The 10,817-nt window shown below is 43.8% G+C and overlaps 2 protein-coding genes across 7 annotated transcripts in view; one reads left to right on the forward strand and one right to left on the reverse strand.

Moving 5' to 3' along the window:
• slc48a1a (solute carrier family 48 member 1a) overlaps window positions 1-10,817 on the forward strand; it is a 1,064,469-nt gene that overhangs the window by 385,807 nt on the left and 667,845 nt on the right. The window lies entirely within an intron of this gene.
• The window catches only part of hdac7a (histone deacetylase 7a), a 291,449-nt gene that overhangs the window by 98,686 nt on the left and 181,946 nt on the right, over window positions 1-10,817 (reverse strand). For all 6 annotated transcript variants that reach the window (XM_028792700.2, XM_051924333.1, XM_051924334.1 and 3 more), the window contains one exon: window positions 7,411-7,495. In XM_028792700.2, coding sequence (XP_028648533.2) covers window positions 7,411-7,495 — 85 coding nt within the window. The remainder of the gene's footprint in view (window positions 1-7,410; window positions 7,496-10,817) is intronic.

A 10,817-nucleotide genomic window follows, 5' to 3' on the forward strand; every position in this document is an offset into this window, starting at 1 on the left:
TCAGTGCCTTTGCCAATACACTTGGAAGTGCGTCCTATTCTGTGTTTCACTGTTGAGATGATTCTTCATCTTGTTTAGAGCCCACCGGTGTGAAAATTTAAGAAAGATCAAGTGCAAAAAAAAAAAAAAATGCTGTTTACGTTGCCTTCAGAAAGTTTCCAGACCCTTCATGTTTTCACGTTTCGTCACATTGCCGGCTGGTGCTAAAATCATTTCATTTCATTTTTCCCCCTCATCAAGCAAAACTCAATACCCCAAAATGACAAAGAAAAAAAAAAACAGATGTCTCCCTGACACACGAATTCAGACCCTTTGCTTTGGCTCAGGTTCATCTCATTCTGTTCCTCATCACTGAGGTGTTTCGACTTTTGTTTAGGGTCCACCTGTGGCCAATTCAGTTGATTGGACTGATAAGGAAAGACACACACCTGCCAATAGAAGGTCCATCAGGTGAGCAAAAAAACAAGCCATGAAAGCTGAAGGAATTGCCTGGAGACAGGATTGTGTCTTAAAACAGACCTGGAGAAGGCACTGAAGGTTCCCAAGAGAGCAGTGGCCTACATAATTCTCAAACAGGAGTTTGGGAGAGCCAAGGCTCCTACTAGAGCTGGCCACCCCGGCAAACCGAGCAATTGGGCGAGAAGGGCCTTGGTAGGGAAGGTGACAAAGAACCTGATGATCACTCTGACTGAGCTGCAGAGAACCTATATGGAGACGGAAGAAACTTCCAGAACAACCATCAATGCAACACTCCGGTGATTTGGCATTTTTGACAGAGCTGGCCACTTGGCCAAACTGAGGAATTGGAGTAGAAAGCCCAGGGTAAGAAATGTGATAACTCTGAGCTCCAGAGAAACCTCCAAAAGGTCAACCATCACTGTAACACTGCACCAATCTTGGAGATTTGAAAGAGATGGCCACCTGGCCAAACTGAGGAATTGGGGGAGAAGGGAATGGGTAAGAATGGTTTTCAAAAATGCAACGGTCACTCTGGGTGAGATCCAGAGAACCTGTGTGGAGATGAGAGAAACATCCAGAAGGTCAACTATCACAACAACGCTCTACTGATCTAGGATTTTTGACAAAGCTGGCCACCCGGCCAAACTTAGCAATTGGGGGAGAATTGCAAGGGTAAGAAAGATGATCAAAAACCCAATGGTCACTTTAGTTGAGCTCCAGAGATTCTGTATGGTGATGAGAGAAACCTCCAGAAGGGCAACAATCAATGAAACACTCCACTGATCTGGGATTTTAGAAAGAACTGACCAAATGGTGAGAATGAGCAATTGGGTTAGAAGGGCCGAATTGGGTGGTCAAATACTCAATGGTCACTCTGAGAGCTCCAGAGAACCTGTGTGGAGATGAGAGAAACATCCAGACGGACAGCAATCACTGCAAATCTCCAATGATCTGGGATTTTTAATAAAGCTAGCCACACCACCAAACTGAGCAACTGGGGGAGAAGAGCCTTGGTGAGAAAGGTGACCAAGTACCTAATGGGCACTCAGGCTGAGCTCTAGAGAATCTGTGTGGAGATAGAAGAAACTTCCAGAACAACCATCACTGCAACACACCACTGATCTGGGAGTTTTGATAGAGCTGGCCACCTGGCCAAATTGAGGAATTGGGGGAGAACGGCCAGGGTAAGAATGGTTATCAAAAACGCAACGGTCACTCTGGGTGAGCTCCAGAGAAACTGTGTGGAGATGAAACACCCATAAAGTCAAGCATCACTGCAGCTCTCCAATGGTCTGGGATTTTTGACAAAGCTGGCCGCCCCTCCAAACTGAGCAATTGTGGGAGGAGGGCCTGGGAAAGGCTAAAGGAGGGTGATAAGGGCCTGGGTATGAAAGTTGATGAGTCACTCAATGAGTTCCAGAGAACCTGTGTGAAGATGACAGAAACCTCCTGAAGGGCAACCATCACTGCAACTCTCCAATGATCTGGGATTTAGGACAAAGCTGGCCACACAGCCAAACTGAGCAATTGGGTTAGAAGGGCCAGGATAACAAAGGTGATCAAAAACCCAACGGTCACTTTGGTTGAGCTCCAAAGAACTGGTGTAGAGATGAGAGAAACCTCCTGGCGTCCTTCAACATCTGCAATAAGATGCTGCAGATGTTCTATCAGACAGTTGTGGCGAGCGCCCTCTTCTACGCAGTGGTGTGCTGGGGAGGCAGCATTAAGAGGAAAGAAGCCTCACGCCTGGACAAACTGGTGAGGAAGGCAAGCTCTATTGTTGGCATGGAGCTGGACAGTTTAACATCTGTGGCAGAGCGAAGGGCGCTCAGCAGGCTCCTATCAATTATGGAAAATCCACTGCATCCACTTAATAGTATCATCTCCAGACAGAAGAGCAGCTTCAGCGACAGACTGCTGTCACTGTCCTGCTCCACTGACAGATTGAGGAGATCGTTCCTCCCCCAAACTATGCGACTCTTTAATTCCACCCGGGGGGGTAAACGTTAACATTTAACATTATACATAGTTATTGTCTGTTTTTCACCTGCATTATTATCATTCTTTAATTTAATATTATTTATTGTATCAGTATGCTGCTGCTGAAGAATGTGAATTTCCCATTGGGATTAATAAAGTATCTATCTATCTATCTATCTGAAGGACAACCACCACTGCAACAATCTAGTGATCTTTGGGATTTTTTGGCAGAGTGGCCAGACTGAAGCCTCTCCTCAGTTTAAAGACCCAAGGAAGCCCACTTAGAGTCTGCAAAATGGCACCTAAAGAACTCTCAGACTGTAAGAAATAAGATTCTCTGGTCTGATGGTACCAAGCATTACTGTAAGTCTGGAAGAAACCAGTCACCTCTCATCACCTACACAGTACCATTCCAATGGTGGAGAATGGTGGTGGCAACTTCATGCCAAGGAGTTGTTTATCAACAGCAGGCACTGGGAGAATACTCAAGGGTGAGGGATAAGAAGAACGGACCAAAGTACAGAGATCTCCTTAATGAAAACCTGCTCAGAGCGCTCAGGACCTTAAACTGAGCTGAAGGCTCAATGACACGAAGCACAGGAATGGCTGAGCGACAACACTGTGGACGTCTTTGAGTGGACCGGCCAGAGCCCGCGCTTGAACCCGATCGAGCGTCAATGGAAAGACCTGAATGTAGCTGTCCACCAATGGTCTCCATCCAACCTGACAGAGCTTGAGAGGATCTGCAGGGAAGAATGGCAGAAAATCCTCAAATCCAGGTAAGTGAAGCTTGTCACATCAGACCAAAGACTCTGGGCACGAATCGCTGCTAGACCACTGAAGGATCTGAATTCTCGTGTCAATGGAGTATTTCATTTTTTTAAATTTTTAGTACATTTGCCAAAGTTTCTAAAATTCTGTCTTCACTTTGTCATTCTGAGGGTACTGAGTGTTGCTTAAATGTGTGTTAAAATAATTGAAATGACTTAAGCATAAGGCTGCAACATAACAAAATGGGGAAAAAGTGACAAGTCTGAATATTTTCGGAATCTACTGTATATGTGATTAAAATAAGTCGTTTCACGGTGGGGGGGGGGGTGGTGGACCACAAAATTAAATAAAAATCCCCTTTTATTATGAATGACAATCCCATTATAATCTTTGACTTCAGCACTGTAATTATGTTAAATGCATGGTTTCAAAATGGCCTCATGTCATGTTTACAGGCTGTTGTCATTTAACAATGGGACTTCCCCCACCCTGCCCAGCACATTTCTGAATGGCTCTCCTAATGCCGTGTTTGTTTTCTTTCTTTTCATGTGGGTTTCTTCTCTTGTCAATCAAGGGCAGAGGGTGGGGCCAAACAAGCCTATTGGCTGATCACTGAAGCTTAGCTGCTGGCATTTGCAGCTGTTGGAGCTGGTGATCAAAAAGCCTTTAAGGGGTCACCAACACCACATGGTGTGTGAAAAACAAAAATTAACACATTTGTGAGAAATCTACCCTTAAGTATCCATCTATATTTCCGTGTTCTGATTGAAGAACTCAATTTAAAGTGGAATCCACCATTTTAATGTCCTTCAAGTGACATCACGGTATCTCTCTTTCAACTGGAAATTAGCCATATTTTTAGGAAGATTTTCATTTAAGAGACTAATAATAATAATAATAATAATAATAATCTTCACAGGTGGCGCAGTGGTAGTGCTGCTGCTTTGCAATAAGGAGACTGTGGAAGATTGTGGGTTCGCTTCCCGGTTCCTCCCTGTGTGGATAGCGCTTTGAGTACTGAGAAAAGCGCTATATAAATGTAATGAATTATTAATTGGAAATTAGCCATATTTTTTAGGAAGATTTTCATTTAAGAGACTAGGGGGCTTTCCCCCTGCTCGCTTTGCTCACCCACCACCTGGGGCATGCAATGCGCCAGCCACTTCATGTCTCTGCCGCTCTGCCGTGAAGGGGAGGGGCTGAATGCATGCTAAGGAGATGTGGACGGATCAGCTGCTTGTGAGTTGTGTGTTCTGCTTGTCACGCTACGTAGTCGATCATTTAAAAGCCTGTACAGCAGCTGTCCTTTTGTCTCACTGCCTTGTCTTGCGGGACGTTAAAGTATCTCAGAGAAAATCACGTATCATCTCCTTCCAAGTCTTCCAAGATTTTTTGTTGTACTAGGGTGCTGTACCGTGTTAGCCATTATGAATGTAGAGAAAAGCCAAGCAAAATGACACCTTTTATTGGCTAACTAGAAAGATTACAATATGCAAGCTTTCGAGGCAACTCGGGCCCCTTCTTCAGGCAAGATGTAATGTAAATTGATTACATCTTGCCTGAAGAAGGGGCCTGAGTTGCCTCGAAAGCTTGCATATTGTAATCTTTCTAGTTAGCCAATAAAAGGTGTCATTTTGCTTGGCTTTTCTCTAAGATTTTTTGTTATAATAGAGAGACCTAACGGCACATCACCCCTTAAAGCAATCTTCATGGGTGCACTCAAGTAAACATTTCAGATGGACACAAATGGCTACTTTTTGGTAGAGCTGAAGGTCGGGGTCGTATGCCAAACTATCGTTACTCTTACTGCCTCTATGGCTCTGTCAGTCTGAAAAGCAACACTAAAGATCTTCAGTGGCGCACAGAGGGGATCTGGTCATATGACTGACCAATAGGAAGACGTTCATTTCACACGCTGCCTACAGAAGTAGGTAGGGGACTGACCCGGACCGGGAGTCGAGTCAAAACAAAATATTATGGCACAAAGGATGGAAAAAAAAAACATGTTTATTGCAACAGTCTCAGAAAGAAAAGTTCTGGTGGTGGAATATATACAGTGTATACACACACTCACACACAAAAAACTTCAGAAAAAAAAATAATCCATAAACTTCTCCAGAAGAAAGAATACCAACAAATAGGGCTTTATCCACAAAGGCAATTTTAAAGATAAGGCTCTGAAGCAGTCGTAAATAATTAATCTCCTCAAACTAGCAGGAACTGACTAGCCAAACACTGAGCCACTCTCTCACTACTGATGGCTCATCAACACCTCTCTGTCCCTAAGTTAGTTAACCTGCCCCTAGTGGACGATGTCTAAAACCTTATAAAGCCGGTGCCATTTCTCTCTTGGACTACACTGCTGCTGGACGAAACTAACCTTATTCCCTTAAAGGAAAAAATGACCTAAATGACCAACCCAATAGAAACAATAACGTCAAAACTAATATCACTTTTGTACATCTGCCCACACAATAACACAAACTCAAAAATTAAACCAACATAAACCTGAGCATGGCACGTGCACCCAACCAAAGCGCCACGTTTCAAATGGCATCAGGGCTGGCACACACGTCTTTATTTGAAAGGAGACACCCGGAGAATAAGGAGCTACAGTAACCCCCTCCCTTCACGAGTCGATGACTGACGGCAAGTCCTCTCATTTAAATGCCTTCCTTCTCAGCTATCCCCTGTTACAATAACTGCGCAGTTTAAATACCGCGTCGTGCTGCTGTGCACGCGGAGTCCTGCTGGTTTCAGCTGCAGGTTTCTATGGGGATGCGTCTACGCATCACAGTTCAGCCCATAGATCTTGATTGACAAGTGGAAAAAACAATCATGAAGTAGACACTCTTGAGTTTTAGAAACCTCTACAAAAGGAGAGAATTCAGTTTTTGATTTTTAAGAAATTTGCAGACCATTCCGAAAACAGGTTGTCACTTGAATAGTGTAGATCGACAGGCAGAAATGGCAAATGTATCCATTTAAAATTAAATCTATGAAATGAGCAGTAAAGTGAAGGGGTCTGAAAACTTTCTGAATTCACTGCAAACATCTGTATACATACACGTAACTGAACTTCTTCATGCGATTTGTTTTTGATTTCTTAACTGCCTTTTTATTTATTCTGTTTGGTATTACATAAACGAGGCGACAAATCTCATAAAATGGGAGACAAAAGGTGAGGTGGGTCAATAAGGTAGGCAAAAATAGATGAATGGAAAGGGGACGTGAGGATCAAAATACTCGAAAGAGGCCCTGAATGTTCTGTAATAACTCTCGCTAGGATGAAGCAATCTGAGCGAAACAACGTACAACGTGCTCCTCAGTATATGGAGTTTCAAACAAGCCGGGATGCCCGTGTGTCGGAACGATGAGGTAGGCGCCGCACAGCCGTTGCGATGTTTAAGCTCCGTTTGCAACTTCTGGGTGCATACCGCCTGTACCCCTTCACTCAGTCACTCGACTTCTCATCAGGACGGTGGTGTACAGTACTGAGCAGTGCGTCTTCATGGTGCGAACCTATTGGGTTACCAATTCATTTAAGCGATGTCAGAATGAACTGGATGATCGTGAAGGTTACTTCCAGCAAGATAGAGCAACATGTCAAGGAGCATGGCAGTAATGGAGTCCTTCTTCGACAACAGGATAATTTCAAAGAGGGTTTGGCCACCACGGTCACCGGATCTGAGGCCACCAGTCGTCTTCCTTTGGGGTATGCACAAAGGATAAGTCTATCGGAACAAGCCTCATACTGTGGAACATTTGAAGGAAAACATCCAACATGAAATTGCTGCTATTTCCCCCCGAGAGACACTTGCTGATACGTTCAGGAACATGGAGCGCCTTATCGGAATGTGTGGCAGAAAATGGAAACCACTTCCAGCATCGCATGTAATGCAATCAATTACACATACATCAAGGTATAGAGCACAGTTTTTTGGTTTAGATAGCTTCTTCCTAACTAGGGTTAAAACAGAAATATTGAGGGCATCTTTCAAGTGAATCTCTCTGTATAATCAAAGAATTGACGAAGAACCAAAGGGAGGAAAGTCAACAGGATGGGCACATCAAGCAAAGAGACGATCCACAGAACGAGGAGCCGACTGCCCCGGGTCTCCGATCCTGTCAAATGTAACGTCTCAGACATTCTGAGATCCCCTTTGTGCCCGATCTTCCCTGGTAAACACTATCACTTACTTGGTTTGCTTTTCTCCTTGTGCCACTGCTGTAGTTCTGGTTGCTTGTCCTGGTCATGCTCGCCATGCCTTGTCTCCATGTTAAACTGAAGTAAAAAAAGGAAAGCCCACTGTAAATGTATGTCATAAATGGGGAGTTCTGGCAAACAAACCCAATTAGGAGGTCAACTCTCTTTGGAGCTTTTCTACCCTGATGCTTAGATCATTACACATCTCCATAAGAAGTCAAAGGGCAGACCGGAGAGTCCGAATCCACACACCCTGACTATTTAAAAGCGACTGTCGGCCACACATGCTGCCACTACCAACCGGTCTCTGTTGAGGTCTTCCCATTGAACGGGGTTGTAGCTGATGGGTTTTAATTTGCTTAATTACACTCTCCTGACTTGAACATTGGCTGTCAGATCAGTCATTTCCCTTTTTGAAGAGGAGATGCCCAAATCAGTGGGATGTGACGTTCCAACCTGATTGGACGACAGTTGCACGCTCATTGGTTTTCCTGCACATAAAATGAAACGCACTTAACTGGTGAGTTTGGCATCCCACTACATGACCTCAAGTCAGAGAGAATGCCACACTCAACGACTGCAGTCTTGCTGGCTTGAGGACGTCGGATTGCATGAATGAGAATCGTAGAGGATGATGGATCATAGGACTGCCTCGTGACTTTTGAGCACGGTTTTCAAATTTCCAGTTGTGCGGTAGAAATATCATGAGTCTAACGCATTTGGGCAGCCAATCACCATTCTCTACTCTGTCCTAGTCTGACAAAGACAAGACCTCTAGTGAACATGTGCAAGGTTCTCCAAAAGGTTCACGAGCCTCTCCTCTATCTGAGAGGTCCAGTATACCCGTTTTCCTCTGTTTCCTTGAGTCCACCATTGCTCCTCTACACTCTTCTTTCATTTAACTGGGCTCTTGTCCTGTTTATGGACGTTGTATCCATTGTACTACAGGCACAGAACCTACTGGTGGTCAGCTCTTGCACACACAGGGGCCAGTTTGACTTTGTCATGACTGTCTATAGACCACTGTGAGCGAGTACTGGGGATACCACACCGCGCAACCAGAAATTATAGGAAGGCACTGTCATGTCAGCAAAAACAAGCAATAAAGAAGATGAGACCCAATCAAAAACAAACTCTAGGGTCATAACCGTGACATCCAAAAGAATCAAAAATAGACAAAACCTGAATGTCAATCAAAATTCTTAGTCGAAAGTACAAAGCAAAAAGATCAAATCCAAGTAGATATTTTAGAAAGTCATTTGCAAACAATATTTCAAATTATCCGCAATCCTGGATGAGGAAATGACGTAAATTTAACATGTCATGTTATAGCATCAAAGGTCACAAACTCCAAAAGACACGTTCACTGGTAACCAAGAACCACATCCTAACAATAAGTTCACACAATGGTGTCAAAATGGTGCAAAATAAAATTACAAAAACTCAAAATATTTGATTTCTAGAAAGAAGGTAAAGCCATAACTATAATCCTTGAACTTGAAAGCTTTCAAAAAATCTAACAAAATTAAATTAACAAGCCAGCAAAAAGATCGTAATCATATTGGCCACTAAGATAAATAAAGGCTACGACAGAAAATCTCTAGAAAAGTTGTACAAAGGTGTTGAGAATTTAAGGTGCATTTGTGCCACCCAATCAGCATGCAGAGTTTGAGGTCTGAGGTCACCTGCACTCTCCCATACTCATGTGGAGGAAAGATCAACACAGACATCGGGCAGCCAGTGAATGGACTCTGCGAGTACATGAGGTCAGGACACAGGAAACTGGTGGGGAGTCTGGCACCAGCAGTGGTAGGGTCCTCCTCAGGGTGAAATGGTCTCCCACTGGCATTTATTCCCTATGTTCTGACCAATATTTTCGTTTTAAGTAAAAGCAAGCATGGCCCATAAGTGTGATTCAGAAGCTGAAGTCGTGAAGACAGGAGACACTTAAGAGGGCAGGGCAACCAAATTTTGGGGGTCTGACTGTGTGTGTTACAGCTGACTCGTTAGAGGTTCTTGGATCAGGCTAAGACATCCAGAGACCACATCTTTTTGGTGTGATATGTATCCTGGTGTTTCTCATTTCCTATTCCCTAGGAACTGAAGATGATTGCTATTAAGTAAGCAGATACTACCACAGCACCAGAATGTAAACCAACTATGGAAAAACCTAGCAGGTCACAGCTTTCAAGTTTTAAGCTAACTGAGAAAATGTCGTCACCCCTATAATTAATGATCTCTAGATTTCATTCTTCCTGAGCTTTACATACACAATATTGATATTTCAACGAATCGATACCACCTGCCATTTAGCAAGTGCATTTAAATCATAATCCGATGTTTCATTGATCGGCGGTGTTTCCTCATTGGTCAGGTGAGTTGATAAGTTTTTGTCCTGCAGTATGTAAAATACTGTGTACATTCTCGGTTCTTCCATCTTGCTATGACCGAAATTAAGACATATTTGGCCATCACCACTACTTTATAACATCAGGAAAGACACATCAACTCCTTCTTCTTCTTCTTCTGTTAGGGGTTGCCACAGCGGATCATCATCTTCCATATCTTTCTGTCCTCTGCATCTTGTTCTGTTACACTCATCTCCCGCATGTCCTCTCTCACCACATCCATAAACTTTCTCTTAGGCCTTCCTCTTTTCCTCTTGCCTGGCAGCTCTATCCTTAGCATCCTTTTCCCAATATACCCAGCATCTCTCCTCTGCACATGTCCAAACCAACGCAATCTCACCTCTCTGACTTTGTCTCCCAACCGTCCAACTTGAGCTGACCCTCTAATGTCCTCATTTCTAATCCTGTCCATCCTCGTCATACCCAATGCAAATCTTAGCATCTTTAACTCTGCCATCTCCAGCTCTGTCTCCTGCTTTCTGGTCAGTGCCACCGTCTCCAGCCCATATAACATAGCTGGTCTCACTACCATCCTGTAGACCTTCTCTAACTCTTATTGATACCTGTCTGTCACAAATCACTCCTGACACTCTTCTCCACCCATTCCACCCTACCTGCACTCTCTTTTTCACCGCTCTTCCACAATCCCCATTACTCTGTACTGCTGATCCCAAGTATTTAAACTCATCCACCTTCGCCAAATGTACTCCCTGCATCTTCACCATTCCATTGACCTCCCTCTCATTCACACACATGTATTCTGAAAGACCTAGCAACTCCAAAAACCTAAAAAACAGCTAGGTTTTTCCATTGCACGTCCTGATAGACCATCAAGGGTGTTGCTCATGGTTCTTCTCAATTTTGGTCATTTAGGCACTGCGTTGTGGTGGGCCGCTCAGGATCACCTGAGACGTAACTTCTTTTCATCCTTTCCTCATTCGTGATTTCCTTCTAAGATAGCAGACACTTACTTATGTCCATGTTGGAGTTTT

The sequence above is a fragment of the Erpetoichthys calabaricus genome, chromosome 3 (assembly GCF_900747795.2).
Source record: "Erpetoichthys calabaricus chromosome 3, fErpCal1.3, whole genome shotgun sequence".
NCBI lineage: Eukaryota > Metazoa > Chordata > Cladistia > Polypteriformes > Polypteridae > Erpetoichthys > Erpetoichthys calabaricus.